We start from the raw sequence: 21,542 nt of genomic DNA, 5'->3' as shown, positions 1-21,542 counted from the left end.
TCACATCCCTTGTAAGTTGGATTCCTAGGTATTTTATTCTCTTTGAAGCAATTGTGAATGGGAGTTCACTCATGATTTGGCTCTCTGTCTGTGATTGGTATACAAGAATGCTTGTGATTTTTGCACATTGATTTTATATCCTGAGACTTTGCTGAAGTTGCCAATCAGCTTAAGGAGATTTTGGGCTGAGACAATGGGGTTTTCTAGATATACAATCATGTCATCTGCAAACAGGGACAATTTAACTTCCTCTTTTCCTAATTGAATACCCTTTATTTCCTTCTCCTGCCTGATTGCCCTGGCCAGAACTTCCAGCACTATGTTGAATAGGAGTGGTGAGAGAGGGCATCCCTGTCTTGTGCCAGTTTTCAAAGGGAATGCTTCCAGTTTTTGCCCATTCAGTATGATATTGGCTGTGGGTTTGTCATAGATAGCTCTTATGATTTTGAGATACGTCTCATCAATACCTAATTTATTGAGAGTTTTTAGCATGAAGGGTTGTTGAATTTTGTCAAAGGCCTTTTCTGCATCTATTGAGATAATCATGTGGTTTTTGTCTTTGGTTCTGTTTATATGCTGGATTACATTTATTGATTTGGGTATGTTGAACCAGCCTTGCATCCCAGGGATGAAGCCCACTTGATCATGGTGTATAAGCTTTTTGATGTGCTGCTGGATTTGGTTTGCCAGTATTTTATTGAGGATTTTTGCATCAATGTTCATCAAGGATATTGGTCTGAAATTCTCTTTTTTGGTTATGTCTCTGCCAGGCTTTGGTATCAGGATGATGCTGGCCTCATAAAATGTGTTAGGGAGGATTCCCTCTTTTTCTATCGATTGGAATAGTTTCAGAAGGAATGGTACCAGTTCCTCCTTGTACCTCTGGTAGAATTCTGCTGTGAATCCATCAGGTCCTGGACTCTTTTTGGTTGGTAAGCTACTGATTGTTGCCACAATTTCAGAGCCTGTTATTGGTCTATTCAGAGATTCAACTTCTTCCTGGTTTAGTCTTGGGAGGGTGTATTTGTCGAGGAATTGATCCATTTCTTCTAGATTTTCTAGTTTATTTGCATAGAGGTGTTTGTAGTATTCTCTGATGGTAGATTGTATTTCTGTGGGATCGGTGGTGATATCCCCTTTTTCATTTTTTATTGCATCTATTTGATTCTTCTCTCTTTTCTTCTTTATTAGTCTTGCTGGCGGTCTATCAATCTTGTTGAAAAAACCAGCTCCTGGATTCATTAATTTTTTGAAGGGTTTTTTGTGTCTCTATTTCCTTCAGTTCTGCTCTGATTTTAGTTATTTCTAGCCTTCTGCTAGCTTTTGAATGTGTTTGCTCTTGCCTCTCTAGTTCTTTTAATTGTGATGCTAGGGTGTCAATTTTGGATCCTTTCTGCTTTCTCTTGTGGGCATTTAGTGCTATAAATTTCCCTCTGCACACTGCTTTGAATGTGTCCCAGAGATTCTGGTATGTTGTGTCTTTGTTCTTGTTGGTTTCAAAGAACATCTTTATTTCTGCCTTCATTTCATTATGTACCCAATAGTCATTCAGGAGCAGGTTGTTCAGTTTCCATGTAGTTGAGTGGTTTTGAGTGAGTTTCTTAATCCTGAGTTCTAGTTTGATTGCACTGTGGTCTGAGAGACAGTTTGTTCTAATTTCTGTTCTTTTACATTTGCTGAGGAGAGCTTTACTTCCAACTATGTGGTCAATTTTGGAATAGGTGTGGTGTGGTGCTGAAAAAAATGTGTATTCTGTTGATTTGGGGTGGAGAGTTCTGTAGATGTCTATTAGGTCCACTTTGTGCAGAGCTGAGTTCAATTCCTGGATATCCTTGTTAACTTTCTGTCTCGTTGATCTGTCTACTGCTGACAGTGGGGTGTTAAAATCTCCCATTATTATTGTGTGGGAGTTTAAGTCCCTTTGTAGGTCACTCAGGACTTGCTTTATGAATCTGGGTGCCCCTGTGTTGGGTGCATATATATTTAGGATAGTTAGCTCTTCTTGTTGAATTGATCCCTTTACCATTATGTAATGGCCTTGTCTCTTTTGATGTTTGTTGGTTTAAAGTCTATTTTATCAGAGACTAGGATTGCAACCCCTGCCTTTTTTTGTTTTCCATTTGCTTGATAGATCTTCCTCTATCCCTTTATTTTGAGTCTATGTGTGTCTCTGCACGTGAGATGGGTTTCCTGAATACAGCACACTGATGGGTCTTGACTCCTTATCCAATTTGCCAGTCTGTGTCTTTTAATTGGAGCATTTAGCCTATTTACATTTAAAGTTAATATTGTTATGTGTGAATTTGATCCTGTCATTATGATCTTAGTTGGTTATTTTGCTCGTTAGTTGATGCAGTTTCTTCCTAGCTTTGATGGTCTTTACAATTTGGCATGTTTTTGCAGTGGCTGGTACTGGTTGTTCCTTTCCATGTTTAGTGCTTCCTTTAGGAGCTCTTTTAGGGCAGGCCTGGTGGTGACAAAATCACTCAGCATTTGCTTGTCTGTAAAGTATTTTATTTCTCCTTCACTTATGAAGCTTAGTTTGGCTGGATATGAAATTCTGGGTTGAAAATTCTTTAAGAATGTTGAATATCGGCCCCCACTCTCTTCTGGCTTGTAGAGTTTCTGCTGAGAGATCAGCTGTTAGTCTGATGGACTTCCCTTTCTGGGTAACCCGACCTTTCTCTCTGGCTGCCCTTAACATTTTTTCCTTCATTTCAACTTTGGTGAATCTGACAATTATGTGTTTTGGAGATGCTGTTCTCGAGGAGTATCTTTGTGACGTTCTCTGTATTTCCTGAATCTGACTGTTGGCCTGCCTTGCTAGATTGGGGAAGTTCTCCTGGATAATATCTTGCAGAGTGTTTTCCAACTTGCTTCCATTCTCCCCGTCATTTTCAGGTACACCAATCAGATGTAGGTTTGGTCTTTTCACATAGTCCCAAATTTCTTGGAGGCTTTGTTCGTTCCTTTTTATTCTTTTTTCTCTAAACTTCCCTTCTCGCTTCATTTCATTCATTTCATCTTCCATCAGTGATACCCTTTCTTCCAGTTGATCGCATCTGCTACTGAGGCTTCTGCAATCTTCGCGTAGTTCTTGATACTTGGCTTTCAGCTCCATCAGCTCTTTTAAGCCCTTCTCTCCATTGGTTATTCTAGTTATCCATTCGTCTAATTTTTTTTCCAAGTTTTTAACTTCTTTGCTATTGTTTTGAATTTCCTCCCGTAGCTCAGAGTACTTTGATCATCTGAAGCCTTCTTCTCTCAGCTCGTCAAAGTCATTCTTTGTCCAGCTTTGTTCCGTTGCTGGTGAGGAACTGCGTTCCTTTGGAGGAGGAGAGGTACTCTGCTTTTTAGAGTTTCCAGTTTTTCTGCTCTGTTTTTTCCCCATCTTTGTGGTTTTATCTACTTTTGGTCTTTGATGATGGTGATGTACAGATGGGTTTTTGGTGTGGATGTCCTTTCTGTTTGTTAGTTTTCCTTCTACCAGACAGGACCTTCAGCTGCAGGTCTGTTGGAGTTTGCTAGAGGTCCACTCCAGACCCTGTTTGGCTGGGTGTCAGCAGCGGTGGCTGAAGAACAGTGGATTTTCATGAGACCACAAATTCAGCTGTCTGGTAGTTCCTCTGGAAGTTTTGTCTCAGAGGAGTACCTGGCCGAGTGAGGTGTCAGTCTGTCCCTACTGGGGGTGCCTCCCAGTTAGGCTGCTCGGGGGTCTGGGACCCACTTTAGGAGGCAGTCTGTCAGTTCTCAGATCTCCAGCTGCGTGCTGGGAGAGCCACTACTCTCTTCAAAGCTGTCAGTCAGACAGGGACATTTAGGTCTGCAGAGGTTCCTGCTGAATTTTTGTTTGTGCCCTGCTCCCAGAGGTGGAGCCTACAGAGGCAGGCAGGCCTCCTTGAGCTGTGGTGGGCTCCACCCAGTTCCAGCTTCCTGGCTGCTTTGTTTACCTAAGCAAGCCTGGGCAATGGCGGGCACCCCTTCCACAGCCTCGCTGCCACCTCGCAGTTTGATCTCAGACTGCTGTGCTAGCAATCAGCGAGACTCCATGGGCATAGGACCCTCCGAGCCAGGTGCGGGACACAATCTCCTGGTGTGCCGTTTTCCAAGCCCTTTGGAAAAGTGCAGTATTAGGGTGGGACTGACCCGATTTTCCAGGTGCTGTCTGTTACCCCTTTCTTTGACTAGGAAAGGGAACTCCCTGACCCCTCGCGCTTCCCGAGTGAGGCAATGCCTAGCCCTGCTTCGGCTCGCGCACAGTGCGCTTCACCAACTGTCCTGCACCCACTGTTTGGCACTCCCTAGTGAGATGAACCCGGTACCTCAAATGGAAATGCAGAAATCACCTGTCTTCTGTGTCGCTCAAGCTGGGAGCTGTAGACCGGAGCTGTTCCTATTCGGCCATCCTCAGGATAAGTGATTTCTATACATTTCCTACATGTAGCTCTCCCCTGACATCCTGGAGGCTGAAGGGTCCTCAGCTCCTCTCCTTCCCTCATCTCTGTCCTGTTGTATTGCTCCAGTGATGTAGAACTTTTGGTTCTTTCAACTCTTGTCTCTGGGTCTTTGCAAATGCTCTTTGGATGCCTTATCACCATTGTGACTAATTCCAGTTTCAGTATCCTTTTGTAGGGGAGATCTGGTCATTTATTGGTGACATGGTTTGGCTCTGTGTCCCCACCCAAATCTCAGCTCCAATTGTAATCCCCATGTGTTGAGGGAAGGAGGTGATTGGATCATTGGGGCAGTTTCCCACATGCTGCTCTTGTGATAGTGAGTTCTCATGAGATCTGATGGTTTTATAAGGCAGTTTTCCCTGCTCTTGCTGGCTTGCTCTTGCCTGCCACCATGTAAGAAGTGCCCAATTCCCCTTCTGCCATGACTGTTTCCTGAGGCCTCCCCAGCCATGCAAAACTGTGAGTCAATTAAAGCTCTTTTATTGATAAATTACCCTGTCTCGGGTATGTTTTTATAGCAATGTGAAAATGGACTAATACACTTGGTTTCTGCTAAATCTTTTTGCTATGAGCTCATATAAATCTCCTATTCCCTTTTAGGAGCACTATATTACACTTTCTCCAAAAAGTGCCAAATCTTCTAGTTTTGCATGTGTTTGTGTAAGTTATAGTTGTAATGGTTGTTCGCAATATGCTCTACAACCCCCTAAACCCTTTCCTTTGTTTCCTTGAATGTAAAAACTTCTTCATTATTTCCCCATTTTAATGTATGATATTTTTTCCTCCTGGAAACATGACAAAAAAAGGTTTTCTCCATAAATTACTAGGAAACTATTTGCATTGCTGTGTTTTCATAAAATTCACAAATCATATAAACAGGACATGTTACGAATTAATTGGTAGATCATCTATCTCTGAATGGGTTAAAGAATTGCCAAGAGTGATCAAGCCTGCTCTCTTTCTGGCTCTTGATACGGCGTTGACAGCCAAGCAAAGAGCTTCTTCAATAAATTCACTCTCATATTCAAGTTTTTCCAGATGTGAGAAGTAATTAAGTCATTGCATTTACTGAAGCCTTTTATGCTTTTCAAGCGAGAACTGGCAGCTGTGGTGAATTAACTCTGCTTGTTACATGTGTGTGTGTTGCATGTGTGAATGTACATATGTACAAGCACACATGTGACATTTGCTAAAAGTCGAATGAGATCCCACCTGAAAATAAAACAAAACCAAAAGCTGATATCAATAAATGCTAGAAATTTTTACAAACTAAATTTCACAGTTGAGAGGTGGGCTTTCTCCAATAATACCTTTTTTCTTTCTATTTTTCCTGAATGTTAAAGAAATGAGGATAATCAAATCACTGGCATCATTAAAGAATTTTTTAAATGGTAAAGTAGTGACTCTTATAAATAACATAAACACATTTCAAAGATTTTTAACTCATTAATAAATGAGGGTACTAGTAAGACCTTACGGTTGGTTCAAAGGTGAATCTGAAGAACCACATATAAATGCATAGTAAGGAGTGCTGAAATGCATTTACAAATAGGTGCAAAAAGGGTCTGTCTCATGGACAATACTCAATTGCCTTCCCAAGAACACAGCTATAGTAATGCTCCCTTATCTGTGGTTTTCCTTTCTGAGGTTTTAGTTACTAAGGTCTGAAAATAGGTCAGTACAGCAGAAGATACTTTGAGAGAGAGAACACATGCACACAACTTTTATTACAGCATTTTGTTAAAATTATTCTATTTTATTACTAGTTGATCTGTCACTGTGACATCTTAAAATTTATTTTTATTTCAATGGTTTTTGGGGTACAAGTGGTTTTTGGTTGCATGGATGAATTGTATCGTGTTGATATCTGAGATTTTGGTGCACTTGTCACTTCAGTAGTGTAATTGTTCCCAATCTATAGGTTTTAATCCCTTACCCATCTCCCTTCTGAGTCTCCAATGGCCATTACAGTACTCTATGTGCCTTTGCATACCTATAGCTTAGCTGCCACTTACGAGTGACAGACAACATGAAGTGTTTGGTTTTTCATTCCTGAGTTACTTCGCTTAGAATAATGGCCTCCAGCTCCATCCCAGTTGCTACAAAATACATTATTTTGTTCTTTTTATGGCTGAGTTGTATTCCATGGTGTATGCATACCACATTTTCTTTATCCAGTTATTGGTTGATGGCCAGTGAGTTTGGTTCCATATCCTTGCCATTGTTAATTGTGCTGTGAGAAACATAACACATGCAGATGTCTTTTTGATATAAGGACTTCTTTTCTTTTGGGTAGATACCCAGTAGTGGGATTGCTGAATCCTATGATAGCTCTACTTTCACTTCTTTAAAAAACTTTCATATTGTCTCCCGTAGAGGTTGTACTCATTTACATTCCCACCAGCAGTATATAAGTGTTCCCTTTTCACCACATCCACACCAATATCTCTTGTTTTTTGACTTTTTAGTAATAGCCATTCTGAGTGGGGCAAAGCAGTATCTTATTGTGGTTTTAGTTTGCATTTATCTGATGATTAGTGATATTGAGCACTTTTTAAATATGTTAGCCATTTATATATCTTCTTTTGAGAAATGTCTTTTCATGTCATTACTATCCTAATTTATAAATTAAACTTTATCATAGGTATGTATGTATAGGAAATACATAATATGTATAGAGTTTGATACTGTCTGCACTTTCAGGCTTCTATTGGGGGGCTTGGAATACATCTTCTATGGATAAGGTCTGGGGGCTACTATAATTTGCATTTCTGTGGATAAGAATCATTCTCATTCTTACTGGTTTTCAACAGTTTATGGAATCATGAAGTAGTTCAAAGATAATGAAAGAACAGTATAGTCCTGAAGGGAACACTCAGTAATTTGTTTTGTATGTGCCCATTTCAAAATCTTTCCCAATTATTCCTGACACATCTCACATAAAACTCTAGGAAAGGGACACTCTGTGGGAGTCCAGCTGTTTGATCCTGCCTGACCCTTTGGTTCTGGGTATAAGCCACATACAGACCACACAGAGCTTAGGCTTCTTCCTCTTGGTGGTGAAGATTGCAGGAGTGATCATGGTATTAGTTTAATTGCTATGAAAACTGAACTAATGTGTCAGGTAAGCTGCAAATGAAACCAACGTCTTTCAGCTCAATGGGCGCTATGTTAACGTAGACATTGAGAATACTTTCCTGCCCCCTCTATAAGCAGAGTACATCATTTTAATTTGGGCTTCCCCACCACACCCAACCTGGAAATTGTTGTGCCCCATACTATTTCCAGTTTCTTGTTCTTTACTTCCTCCAACATCCATCTAACTATGTAGCTTTCATTTGTGAGTGGGATATACATCTGTGAAAAGGGGAATATAAATATGGAATATACCTTATTAAATTTTTTTTTTTTTTTGAGACAGAGTCTCACTCTGTCACCCAGGCTGGAGTGCAGTGGTGGGATCTCGGCTCACTGCAAGCTCTGCCTCCCAGGTTCGCGCCATTCTCCTGCCTCAGCCCCCCAAGTAGGTGGGACTACAGGCGCCTGCCACCATGCCCAGCTAATTTTTTATATTTTGTTTAGTAGAGACGGGGTTTCACCATGTTAGCCAGGATGGTCTCAATCTCCTGACCTCATAATCTGCCCGTCTCAGCCTCCGAAAGTGCTGGGATTACAGGCGTGAGCCACCGTGCCTGGCCACCTTATTAAATCTTAATAGCATAATTGGTCATGGTGACACATGTTTAGGTTGCTTTGCATTCTTTCGATTTCTGATTAATAAAGAGTAACGAAATAGCCATTAAAAAGGAGAAAATATGTTCATGAATTCTAAATTGTAAAAGTTGAGTGGACCAATATTAAGCAAAACTCTTCTCTTTTATAAAGGAGACAAATTGTCCTAGAGTGCTTACATTTCTTCTTTCAAGAAATGACTTATCTTGCCTCATCCATTAGTAAAGTTCTCTTCTAGGAAGATACCAGTTACTGAGTAAATAGGTGAGGCAAAGTTGGAATGACTAGGGATTCAACTGAGAAGCAGGAACCTTCTGGAAGACAGTCATCAAAACAAAATCCAGGCAACAAAAAATGAGTGTGAGAAAACCATCATGGCAGGGAAACAAATCAGGCAAACAAATTCTTCTTTCACCCAACCATTTAGAATGAATATTTTGTAATAAGAAATGTTGAATTCATTTTTAAAGTTAAAAGAAAAACAGTTTATCTCTGTACTTTTTTCCCCCCACTCAGAACTGAACCTGAATCTGTTTTGTTTATTTTAAATTTTTATTTTTAAATCATGTATCACCATGTTGGGGAAAAGTACATGTTCTATCATTATGAAAAAAGGAGAAAAAAGTGAAATAAGTTTGAAACATTAGTCAAAAACCAAGACAGTCTTGTCATAGGTGACCTCAAGGAAGGTGAAGACAGTTGTGCACTGCACGACTCAAGATGGCGGCACAGATACGTTCCCTTGGCCAGGCCTGTGTCTCCAGAGACTTGAATTACGCACCTGACAGTTGCTAAGGAAATACATTTGCTTACACGTAAACATCAAACTATCAAAAGATCAGAAGACTTCTGATTTATAAATATGCAAATGAGCTCTTATCTTTAAGCTGTCTAGTTGCAGAAGGCCCTTCTTGACTTTAAAAGGATATTAATGGCACAGAGAATGAGAAGACCTTTTCATGCCAAGTGTTTTTCCCATCACTGTGTACGTTTATTGGTGGTTGAGAAAAAGCTTGTGTTTGTGAGGGGCTCCACTATTTTTTAGGTGTTTTTTCTTTTTATTTTTTTTGAGAGGGAGTCTCGCTCTGTCACCCAGGCTGGAGTGCAGTGGCACGATCTTGGCTCACTGCAACCTCCACCTCCTGGGTCAAGTGATTCTCCTGCCTCGGCCTCCTGAGTAGCTGATTACAGGTGTGTGCCACCATGCCTGGCTAATTTTTTCTTTTTTTTGAGACAGAGTCTCACTCTGTCACCCAGGCTGGAGGGCAGTGGCACGATCTCGGCTCACTGCAACCTCCGCCTCCCAAGTTCAAGCGGTTCTCCTGTCTCAGCCTCCCTAGTAGCTGGGACTACAGGCGTAATCCCATCTACTGCCATCACACCTGGCTAATTTCTTCTTTTTTTTTTTTTTTGTATTTTAGTAGAGACGGGGTTTCACTATGTTGCCCAGGCTGGTCTGGAACTCTTGAGCTCAAGCAATCCACCTGCCTTGGCCTCCCAAAGTGCTAGGATTACAGGCGTGAGCCACCGCACCCAGCCCACGCCCGGCTAATTTTTGTATTTTTACTAGAGATGGGGTTTGACCATGTTGGTCAGGCTGGTCTCGAACTCCTGACCTTGTGATCTGCCTGTCTTAGCCTCCCAAAGTGCTGGGATTACAGGCGTGCACCACTGCACCCGGCTAGTGCTTTCTTTTTATTAATGTCTGTCAATCAGCTATGAAGAATTAGAGGTAGTGAGGGGTTAAATAATTTGCCCTAGAGGACATGGCAGAGCCAGACCTGGACTTTGAGAGTCTTGCCATAAGTGATGTATCTTGGTCTCATTCTGTGTCAAGGCATGGGTAGAGTACTAAAGTAGAAAAGTAAATAACATAAAAGAAGTGCCCAATAAGTAAAAGGTATGAACAGCTACAGAGATTTTGCCTTTTGGAGCAACCCAAGGTGAAAATATCTATTAAAATACATTAAGCTTGGTTTTTGGAAAAGTTGATAGGGGCTTTTGAAACATGATAGCTGTCCATGAGGAACACTTTCTTCATATTCTCCATGTCATACTTTAGAGCTATGGACAAGAAAACTTTGCTGTGATGAAGTGCACGGCTTAACATTTTTTTTAGAGAAAACTGCATGAATTTTATATTATAGGTGAAAGGAAAAAAGATGCATTCAATCAACAGTAGTGGTGTCTCTAGCTTGCCAAACAATCCGTTAAAGACTTCATCCAGCAAGTCTTGAGTGATGAGTATTTTATTTCCAATTCTATCTTAGCATGAAGAATATTTTATTCACCATTGTATCTCTAACACCAAGCACAGTGCCTGGCATAACAATATCTATTTGTTGAACAAATAAACACAGGTCTCTAGTTAGGTTCTGATCCTAGTACTTCATTGAATAGCTTTGTAAATGAGACAGGTAATTTTTCATAGCCTTAATTTTGTCATCTGTGAAAGAGAGGGCTTTAGTTGTATTGATTTCTTAAGGATCCCTTTGGCTTGAGATTCTGATTCTAGAATCTCAAATGGAAAATTTGTGTTCACATTGCACGTGGTATTTGGTTTTTGTTTTCAAAAGTTTGTGCGTTAAATCTCAACAGCTTATTTTCTTGCAGCATAGTGAAGAGTCCTTAAGAACATATTACGTGATGGGAAATGAGAAATAACTGCATTGCAAGCCTGATGAAGGTAATTCACCTTGGGGAATAGGTGTCACCCTGAGCAACACCAGTACTGTCTCCTCAAATATGAGCCAAAAGTTGTGTCTCAGGCAGTTTTGGCAAGATTTTCTCCCGACACTCCTAGAAATTTGCAAGACAAGTTTACAGAAATTACTCCTCCCTATTTCCAAATAAAGATAATGTAATAGATCTATAGAATATTAGAATAGTCTTCTGGCCAGCAGAGGACTTCAGGGAAATAATTAGAATACACACATTCTTTCCTTTTATGGAACAAATAAAATGTACAATGAATGTCCTTGTGGAATCCACTACACTGGGCCAGCATGATATGGCTGTAATCTTAGAGTTGTGGTTTTCAAGTTCAGCATGCTTGGGGCAATTTCTTTTTGGTATTTTGCTGGTGAACAGGATATGTGATACCATTAATTTAGCCTGTATCAAAAACTAGTTCAAGACCAACAGCTCCTTCTAGAACACAAGAATTTAGGAGAATAGAGCAATGTTTCCCTAAGTAATAGGTAATATTTCACAGAGGAGTGTTAGTTTTCTGGGGTAGTGGGTATAATTTTTAAAAAAAAAAGATAGGTAGATAGATAGGTAGGTAGGTAGATTAGATTAAATTGGATTAGATTTGATGAGACAGGTAGGTTTTGTGTTCAGGGGAACACGAGGTTAAGCAAGCCTAAGCAGGTTTTTTGGTTGAAGGTCTTCTCAGAACTTCTAGTATGTCAATATGCCCTGTAGATCTCTAAGTGGCAGGGACAGAGACTGGGGTACAGATTTCCCAAACATATTTGTTTAAGAAACCTGCTTTTTTCCCCCAGAATCTTTTGTGGAACTTTTGCCTCATGGAACACAATTTCAGAAATAATTTATACATGATGACTGTGTAGAATGTTTTTCTTGTTAGGATTTTCAGTTGAGGTAAGGCCGAGGCATTTTTTTTTTTTTTTTTTTACAATACATTGAAAACTAGATATGATATCAAGAGAAAAAAATTATGCTTGGCTACTTAAAATGATGTATTATTTTTAATAAATTTGTATTTTCTATCATCAGTATTACTATTCAGTGTAGGTTATTTTTTATGCCCAATACTAATGTGCTATGGCTTGGTAAAATTAATTTACCCTAGGATTTACGTAACCAGATTAATTGTGAGTTGTAGAGAGTCTTGGAATTGCCTGAATTGACATTAAAATATTTGTTTTGAGAAATGTATTTTTAACCTTGGTTTTACATAGCCAAGGACATATACCACATTATAAATACTGTGATGGCTTATTTTTCCAAGCTTTTCTGAATGTGGGGTGCCCATTGAGTAATAATGCAAATCACCAATGACTTTGTAAAAGTTGACATGATGAGTAGAACTGCAGAATTCAAAGATGATGATGATTATTTTTGAAACGATGTTTCTAGAATTGTTAAATTATGTATCAACATATGTTAACTGCAACTTCTCATGTTTAATGATGTTTACAATTAATACAATACCATCGTCACCAGTATAAGACTAACAGTCATAATTAACTCAGAATAGATCCTTTGAAGTGGTTCAAAGGGCTTTTCATAATAAATAAGTAGCTTCTAATCAGCTAATATAAAGTGGGTATTTTTTAGGATGTGAGAAGTACTGGTATGTCTGATGAAACATATGATTTAGATTAACAAAATGAGTTTGAATGATCCAGATTCACTACCCCAAGTCAGAAAGAAGTCTGACATTCCAGTGACAGCTTTATTTAGACAGAGACAAGGAATCTTTGAGATAACAGGCTTTGGACTGTGCTATCTTGAGTGGTAGAGCTGAGTAGTTTTCCCAGAATCTCTAAGTCCTTTTTATGCTCTTTTATGAATGAATAGAATTAGTAAAAGATAAATAAATTTTCTCTTTTGGATTTCTTAACCAGTGGAAAAAATGTTGACTTTGAAAGTTCATAAAATCAAATTTTGCTTAAGAATGTGTTATTTCCACTTGTGAGGCCAGCCTGGTAGACCTCTGGGATCCTGTTCTTTTCACTCACACACCGCTGAGATAAGGAGTGAAGTGTGGGCTAAATAGGGCTGAGGCTTGGGCAAGGGCATTTCTGCCAGAGCGCCAGAGACGTCAGCATCTCAAGGGCACTGTGGTACGAAAAAGGACGCCACATGAGTAAATTTTAAAAATATAAATATTTTAAAGGGTAAAAATGAGGGTCCCTGTATTTGAGGATGTAAAAGATGAAATTGAAGAAGAAAAAATAGGGGAAGAAGAAAATGAAGAAGACCAGGTGAGTGAGAAAACACATAGTCAGACCAGCGTTTGATCCTCTAAATTGACGATGAGAAAAATGTTCTTTCTTTTCTTTTCTTTTTTTTCAAATAGGTCTTCTATAAGCCTGTTATTGAAGACTTAAGCATGGAATTGGCCAGAAAATGCACGGAACTCATTAGCGATGTAAGTGGCTGGAGTAATTTTTGTCTTATTTTGCATTGCCGCTGTGGTATTATTATGTTATAGAGGCATAGAGCTGTGGGGCAAACCCTGAAATCACCTTCTAAAACACAGTCACTTTCCAGATCATGGAACAAAGTCCTGAAATTTTAAGTGATTTCCCCAAGGTCACCTATACAGAGAATTTCTGCTAGAGCAAGTCTTCTCATTCTTAATCCAGAATCCTGTCCCTTATGAGTTTTGCTGTCACTCTGGCATGAAATCATAAGGCATTGAATTGCAGTATTTATTCCATTTGAGAACCCCCAAAGATTTTAAAATGAATATAATAATGTAATTTGTCTTGGGAGGCCATCTATCTAAATGAATAGTCAGTTTTTTAACATTTTGGGGCCGTCTGAAGAATCTAATGAATGGACTTGTCTTCCAGGACAGGAAAATGCATATATATATATATGTGCTTATAGTATTTATTTACAATTCAGGATTTGTGGATTACCGAGCTGCTTGCTAAGAACCCTGATATTAGTGCAAGGATATTACTGCAAGGGGCATTTTTGTTGTGACATTTTTTAGTAACTGGGATTGGTGGATATTACACTTTAAGGGAATCCCAGAATTATTGAATGATTGAACATAGAGTTTTATGTTAAATATGTAAGCTAGAATTCAAGAAGTACAAGGAAAAATGTTGCTCACCAGGGATGAGAATTTAGATGATCCTCATTAAGGGTTCTAAGAGGATTGCTGGTCCAGAGAAAGGGTAACTCCTGTAAAGTGAATATGTGCCTGTGTCTTCATGTAGAGAGATGAGCACAATACTGGTTGTTTCTGTTGTTGATAATAAGCAAAATGATCAGAATGTTTTGCACGTTTGTTTTCTAAGGGAAGTCAGTCCTGGGCAGGAGGGCAGTGGTCTGGCACATCCTCCAAAGTCAACCTGCCTGGGTTGACTCCACAGTAACCTTGGGAAGGTTATGGAACCTGGCTGGGCTCCATCCCTCAGCTGTAACATTTATAATAAGATTAAATAATGGTAATGCATCTAAAATGCTGAATAAACTATCTGGAACCTTGTGAGTACTCCATAAATGTTAGCTGTTATTAACTACTCTGTCTGTTACTTCCTTTTACATCCATCCAATCACAGTTTAGATATGACTGGCTCTTTCTGACAAACCAGAAGGCAGGCACAAAGGATGGTGGTGGAAATCATACCCTTTCCCATATACTTGACATGTGATGTAATTACCATTTAAATTAAGGATTTCTTTGTGCTATTACTTAATAGTCATTAGCTATTGGTATGTGAAAGTTCTTTGTAAATTGCAATAATAATAAATGACAATGACAACAACAAAAACAATAACAATATTGGCAACAGTTAAGATTTAGTGACTACCGTGTGCCGGGGATTGCAGCTTGCCAGGCAGGCGCTATGCTTTTTCTCATTTTTGAAGTGAGGAGATAGAGGCACAGAGAGGTTCAGTACCTTGCCTGGGTCACACAGTTAAGCAGCGGCAGTAATATTTGAACACAAAGGCCTCCCTCTTTACACTGCCAAGTTATCTCTCACTGTAGATTTCCATGAAATGTTGTTCTTCGCCTTATTATTATTATGTTACTATTGTTAGTAGTAATGCTACCAACTAAAATCCTAAGTTCCTAACCTCTTCCAGCTTTGATATATTTTTATTGAAGTGCAATTATAGCTGAGCTAACTTGTGTTACATAAACCATCAGGACTAAAGTGGTAACTGTAGTTAGCAGGTGATTTTGTTGGAGTTGTTTTGGATAAGATTGTTTATCAGTGACTTTAAAACCAACGTGTTGTGAGGGGTGGTGGCCTTTATCATTTTGCAAAAGCTAAAGCCATACATTTCACACCCATGTAGGTAAAATTAAACAGATAGGCATACTTTCTGTTTATTACAGATTTTTGTTGCATGGTAGAATGTACTACTTGAATTTAGGACATGATTATTCTGGCTTAATTTTTTTTTTTTTTTTTTTTTTTTTGAGACAGAGTCTTGCTGTATCGCCCAGGCTGGAGGGCAGTGGCACGATCTTGGCTCACTGCAAGCTCTGCCTCCTGGGTTCACGCCATTCTCCTGCCTCAGCCTCCCGAGTAGCTGGGACCACAGGCGCCTGCCACTAAGCCCGGCTAATTTTTTTTTATTTTTTTATTTTATTTTTTTTTAGTAGAGACGGGGTTTCACCATGTTAGCCAGGATGGACTCGATCTCCTGACCTTGTGATCCGCCCGCCTCGGCCTCCCAAAGTGCTGGGATTACAGGCGTGAGCCACTGTGCCCGGCCTGTTCTGGCTTAATTTATATCTGTATACACCTTCACATTTTGCTTCTAAATAGGATTCTATACTTGCTAAGATACTTATTTAATTTTTAGATTTTTTTCCTTTTCTCTTCTTTTCTTTCTTTCTTTTTTTCCTTCCTTCTTTCTTTCTTTTTTTTTTTTTTTTTGGATAGGGTCTCACTCTGTTGCCCAGGCTGGAGTTCCATCGTGTGACCGCAGCTCACTGCAGTCTCAATCTCCTGGGCTCAAGTGATTCTCCAGCCTTAGCCTTCCAAGTAGCTAGGACTACAGGTGTGTGCTACCATGCCTGGCTAATTTTCATTTTCTTTTTTGTAGAGATAGTCTCACTATGTTGCCCAGGCTGGTCTCAAACTCTTGGCTTCAAGTGATTCTCCTGCCTTGTTCTCCCAGAGTGCTAGGATTACAGGTGTGAGCCACCGGGCTGGCCCTGCTTCGTTTCTGTAGATGAGAGCGATGGTTTCATGGACTTCTCTTCATGGTGCAGCCTAATTGTTACTCTTTGGACTTCTTCCAGCTTTCATATGTCCTTAATAACCAAGATGTAATGATCAGAACTGTGCAGAGCGGTACAGATGTGGGCGGTCTAGATCATGTGTAGAGCAGGATGATGTTTTGCTTAGCTTCTAGCACGCTTTAGGATGCTATGAAGAGTTTCTTAGGCTTGGGAGCTGCAGAAAGCTGTTAGATCAGCTTGATGATCTGTAGACTATCAGAGCCATTTCATTCCTAATTTCTGACCTGTAGCTGATAGCTTAGGATCCATCATCTTTAAATAATAGTTTGAATTATTTTAACCACACTAGGGCTAGATCTAATCTGTAGTTTTCTGCCCTCTTGCCTGGCCTTTTGAGAACTTCTGAAGTTCGTCTCAGTTTGCCGTTTCCCTTACTGAGACATTTTGGAGTCAGCAGACCTGTAGACACTGCTGTATCATCTCCTTGTCAGACAATTTATGGAAATGTTAAGCAAGATTGGCCTAGAGAGCCGCCCTAGGAAGCCTGCACTGCTTAGAATTCTCCATAGAGAGAAATGTCAGTTTTTCAGGTCAAGTGGCTTCACTTTGGGAATCAGTATAAGGCATTTTTCTTTCTTTCTGTTTTTCCCCCTACCTAGTTTCTGCTTTGCTCTTGCTCTACCCAAATTACGGGGTTTCTCTCTGCACAACTCAATTCCCAGTCTTGAAGAACAGCTAGTCTTCTGAGGCAGCCTCTTTTATTTTTCTGTTAATCACATAATACTATTATTTTCTCAGATATATTTTCGCAGATATACTCTCTCTCATATTTAGTCCTGTCTAATCTAAAAATATCTTATCAATCCCTTGAATAAGTTAAACCTATCCTCTCTATTGAGCATTCAGAATCATGAATCTAGTAGCCTTCTGATGGGGAGTCATAAAAAAGATTGGGCAAAAGGGAATCTTTTGTATGTTTCTTGTAGATTAGGCAGAAAGAGCCTTCTGCAGAGCAGGTGGACCACATCTGCATGCAGCCTCTCACTCAGTGTTTAGTTTAAGGCTGTTTAGGGTGTTCATCTGCATGGCAGCAGGAAGAATATTTTCCAGGCAAACGAACGTTGTTGTGGGTAAATCCTTTCAATGCCAAAAACATTAAATTCTGTGGTTACTCCTCCAGAGAAAGCTTAGATGGTATCAGAAAACCTGGGAGAGAGAGACCTTAGCTATGTCCAGCCCAGTTAAATAATGATGGAGCCATAGTTCTTCCTTCCAGGGTTTATTGAATTTAACTTGTATGATTTCACTTGTGAAAAGGCTTTCCAGATACTTTCAGTCAAGAATTCTTGTGAAAGGAAAGATCCTCAAACATCTCCATGTCTGTCATCCGATTTCAGCCTTTAGCGAATCTCATACTCATTCAAAGAAACTTGGCCAGGAGGAGGAAGCAACCCTGCACTAAATTCATCCTAATTGTGATGGAAACATGTGGGATTTGTGGGTGAGGGCAAAAGAGAAGGTCAATGTTTGGGACATCTTAATGATCATGAAGTCATCAATTTTGCCCTTTTTGTCTTTTGGTGTTGGGTTGTGTATTGGGTAGGAGCGCAGATGACTGTGAAAACAGGAAAACTCTAACACAATGGCTTACCAAATAGGTTTTTGTTTCCCCAGCCTCCACATATACAGCCTGTTGGTAGGTGGTTCAGTCTGGGTACTATGGGTGTTAACAGTCTCCCAGGCTCCTTTCCTTCTATTCTGTCGTCATTAGTATGGTGGCTTATTCCTTGGTAATGACATCATTGCTGTGATTGAGAAAGAAAAATGTGGAAGACAGAATGTCAAAGGGTTGTGCAGTGTCTCTCCCTTTATACCAGAAACGCTAGAAGCACTTCTGGGAAGATTGCCACTAAAGTCACAGAGCGTGTGGCGTCCCCAGGCCAAACCCTGAATGGCATGACCATGCTTGGTTTAGATCAGTTTGTCCTCTGGGGCTGGGCAGGAGCCTGGCTGCTCTCATTAATCCATCTGGGCTCTTTTAATAGGAGATAACGGGAGTGGCCCGTCTATCCAATAGATGGTGTCAACCCGAGATTGTAAGATGTAGACATGGCTGTAATAAAATATAGCAATCTATTCAGTGATTTTTATTTTACCTAAGATTTGTTTCATTGACCGATATAGTTCCCTTTCAATGTTCATTTCCTATTATCTTGGTGTAGGAAGGCTACTAATATGTATCTAATATTTATATAAATATTCCTTATGTATTTAAAAATCTAAGATTCTTTGCTTATTGTCATTCATATTGCACAATTCACTTGAAATCACGCATGATTGTGTGTGACTTCTAACAAATTGTACAATTTCTCTTCAATTGTACAATTGTAAAGGGTCTTAAATTTTAAATACACCTTCAATTAAAATATACAAATATATGTATCTTTTTAATAAAGACCCAAGAAAAAAAAAATAGAGTCTACAATTAAGACTGAGCTATTTGTCTGCCTAACAGAAGAAGTAAATACCTCACCCTTATCCAGTCTTCCTGTCCTGAACATTCTGCATGTGTCAGACTTTATCAGGAGGCTGTAGCCACAAGCACATACCACTGCAGTGAAGAATGTGAATGTGATGGGGAATAGATGGTGGCAAAAGATAAAAATAATGAGTCAAACTTAAGCCTAATGATAGGCTACTTTCTCTCACACTTAATTATATAACGGAGATACTTTTTTTCTCCATATGATCAAAATAGTCTACTATTTATCATACTGCCATTAACAGTTTAATTACTAGTGGCTGAGGAGGGTGATTTGCAGGAAGCTAAAATTATGGTTAATCTCTGAGAAGAAAAAAAAGTAATTTAGTGCTCAGATAAGATAAATATGTTCTCATGTTGATTTCATGAATAAAGCAAATGTTTAATGTGGTAGGCATCTGATATCCAAGAGTCACAGCAGTGAAATATGGCATTTTGAAATAAGTTCACTTAATCTGTATCTAGTTCTACCGCAGATTAAGTAATGCCCCTCAAATCAGATTTGCATATGGGAAAATCTCCATGTACCATTAGTGTATAACATCAATATTATTCACGTCCTCTAAGAACCAGGTAGTATATGCAATTCAACTCCACTTTTGGGTTATAATTAGGGAGAACATATAATTTATCATCTGAAACAGGGACACTTTTTCAGTCTAAGTATTTATGGTCTTGGGAGGATAAACACAAGTATATTACAGAGTGATACAACTTTTAGCAAATTACCTCCATCTTCTCAACGAGTCATAGTTTTGCCTTCCCAGTTTCCAGATTGTGCAGCAATTAGTGTGACAGTGTGATTATATTTTAGGTCCTTCTCCACATTTCCTGACTTCTTTTGGGCTCAAATATCCACCTGGGTCTTCCCCCAGCATAACAATTCTGGCCTCTCCCCATAGGGAAAGAGAGTGAGTCGTTTGACTTGTGAGTTGCAGAGAAGAGATGTGCAGGCTTAGCTAAGCCTCAGTGGGCTTTCTCTTGCTGATCTCCAGCAAGAAGGCCTTCTGGAATGATCTCCACCACATAGCAAGCTTTCTGGGCAGGTTCAGTTCTTCTCTGCGCCAGGGAGGAGGATTGGGAAGCCTATGGGTGCTCATAAATTGGGAGGAATTAGTAATAGGAAGCCCAGGGTGGCCAGAATTTAAGCCTCTTCCTCTAATCAAGCATGTCTAGGTAAGAACACTAATAGGAAGGCAGCTATGCTTTTTCCTTTCTTTCCAAGCACCTTGGGAAGAGCCAGGCATAGAACCAAAGAGAAGAGGGGTTTTACTAAGGAAAAACACCACCCTGTTTGGCTTTGATGGGAAAAAAAAAAAAAAAAAAAGAAAGAAAGAAGCAACTGCATCATGTACAGAGGCTTGAATGATGTGTATGAGAAGAGTGTTTTTATGGATAACAGCCATGGGCAAAACAGCAGATCTAATCAAAAGCACTACACACATGGACGTTCCCGGCCTCTGGGAGAAGGGAACTCATACAAGGCTGAGTTTCTCCATTTTTCTTCTTCAGTTCGACACAGAGGGTAGACAGCCTTACTGTGCATAAAATATTCCTCACAGCCTTCCTGTCCTCCATAAGAAAAAAAAAAAAAAAAAAAAGACTCCATCACTGAGACAAGCCATTAATTCCAAACTAATAAAATACTCTTCCCTCTAAAAAAAAAAAAAAAAAAAAAAAAAAAAGAACACTAATAGGGATCCCCATTTAATTTCTGCCTCTGCTTCCTAATTGGTCACATCTGTCATGCTGACTACTTGTTTTCTACCTTGACGTAGGCAGCTGTGTTTCTTTTTGGCCAAAGGCTTACCTGTCAAGGCTTAAAAGCAACAAAACACCAGGACACTTGTAGGAGTGAGATGGCACATGCTTGCTAATTGCACTGGGCAGGCTGCGTAAACAGGACCCATCACCCGTAGCCAGCACGCCTGGTGTTGATGCTTAACTGGGCCCTCGCTTATCTAAAGAATGGTCTTTCCTCACTATGCCTCATCATCTTTGCAATCCTGTGCTGGATATCCGTTTATTTAACTTGGCTTGTTTTGAGGCCCCTTTCACATTTGAGTATTTACTTCAGTAAATGGACTTTATCAACCTAATTCTCATTCAAAAAAGGCCATTAGAATTGTTTTTCTTTTTCTCTTCTTATGTAAATCATTCTCTTTTTTAGATCCGTTATAAAGAAGAGTTTAAAAAGTCCAAGGATAAGTGTACATTTGTGACTGACACTCCTGTGCTAAACCATGTAAAAAATATTGGTGCTTTTATTTCTGAGGTAAGGTATCAAAAGCTTGCAAACTGGCTTGCATTTGTCTTTTTCTTATTATATAGATGAAAGTCTGTGCATTAATGAGATGAAAAATAATATTTTCAAAAGCACTACTGAATGTTAGTAATAGCTACATAATTATCTAATGTGATGCACTGTCATTTAACTCATATAGATTGACAGATTTTACTATGTATGCTTCATATATTTTATTATATATGTCTATATTTTGACTCTAAATCTTATTTATGTATTATTCTTCTTGAAAAGGCATCTTTTTATTAAATAAGTAAAAGCACTGGCACAACAGTTCACTTTAGAAGTTCCATTATTTCGTTTCCTAATACTTATATTAGAGATAAATGATTGAATATCATTTTGGAAATAAATAAGATTTACCAGTTTTCTAAAATGTGGTATCTTTGATAAATAATTTTAAATGAATTTAAACTATTTTGGAGTAGGATAAAATTCAGTTCAACAGTGATACCTATTATAAAACCACAGACTGAGGAATACGCTATATTCATTTTCCAGCTGAAAAATTATGTAGTTTCTTTCTGAGAGCATTTAGAACTCCAGTTTATGTTGCATTGTAAAGCATAATGTTAACGATGATGGTTTCTGTGATGA

The 21,542-nt window shown here is 39.2% G+C and overlaps 1 protein-coding gene and 1 long non-coding RNA gene across 11 annotated transcripts in view; one reads left to right on the top strand and one right to left on the bottom strand.

Moving 5' to 3' along the window:
- Nucleotides 1-21,542, top strand: part of NEBL (nebulette) — a 391,737-nt gene that overhangs the window by 260,463 nt on the left and 109,732 nt on the right. The window contains exons 1-3 of one of the 6 annotated variants that reach the window (XM_055296709.2): nucleotides 12,402-13,144; nucleotides 13,240-13,311; nucleotides 20,811-20,915. The exons of the other annotated variants lie outside the window; for them this stretch is intronic. Coding sequence (XP_055152684.1) covers nucleotides 13,064-13,144; nucleotides 13,240-13,311; nucleotides 20,811-20,915 — 258 coding nt within the window. The 5' untranslated portion in view covers nucleotides 12,402-13,063. Of the gene's footprint in view, nucleotides 1-12,401; nucleotides 13,145-13,239; nucleotides 13,312-20,810; nucleotides 20,916-21,542 lie in introns of those variants that run through there. 6 annotated transcript variants of the gene reach the window in all.
- The window catches only part of LOC129491982 (uncharacterized), a 75,174-nt gene that overhangs the window by 9,955 nt on the left and 43,677 nt on the right, over nucleotides 1-21,542 (bottom strand). For 3 of the 5 annotated variants that reach the window (XR_010113820.1, XR_010113818.1, XR_010113819.1), the window contains one exon: nucleotides 17,750-17,903. This is a non-coding gene — a long non-coding RNA (uncharacterized lncRNA). Of the gene's footprint in view, nucleotides 1-17,749; nucleotides 17,904-19,369; nucleotides 20,890-21,542 lie in introns of those variants that run through there. The other 2 variants (XR_008660680.2, XR_008660681.2) reach the window with 1 other exon arrangement.

This window comes from Symphalangus syndactylus, chromosome 10, assembly GCF_028878055.3.
Source record: "Symphalangus syndactylus isolate Jambi chromosome 10, NHGRI_mSymSyn1-v2.1_pri, whole genome shotgun sequence".
NCBI classification, from domain to species: Eukaryota; Metazoa; Chordata; class Mammalia; order Primates; family Hylobatidae; genus Symphalangus; species Symphalangus syndactylus.
This window is presented reverse-complemented; position numbering and strand designations above follow the sequence as displayed.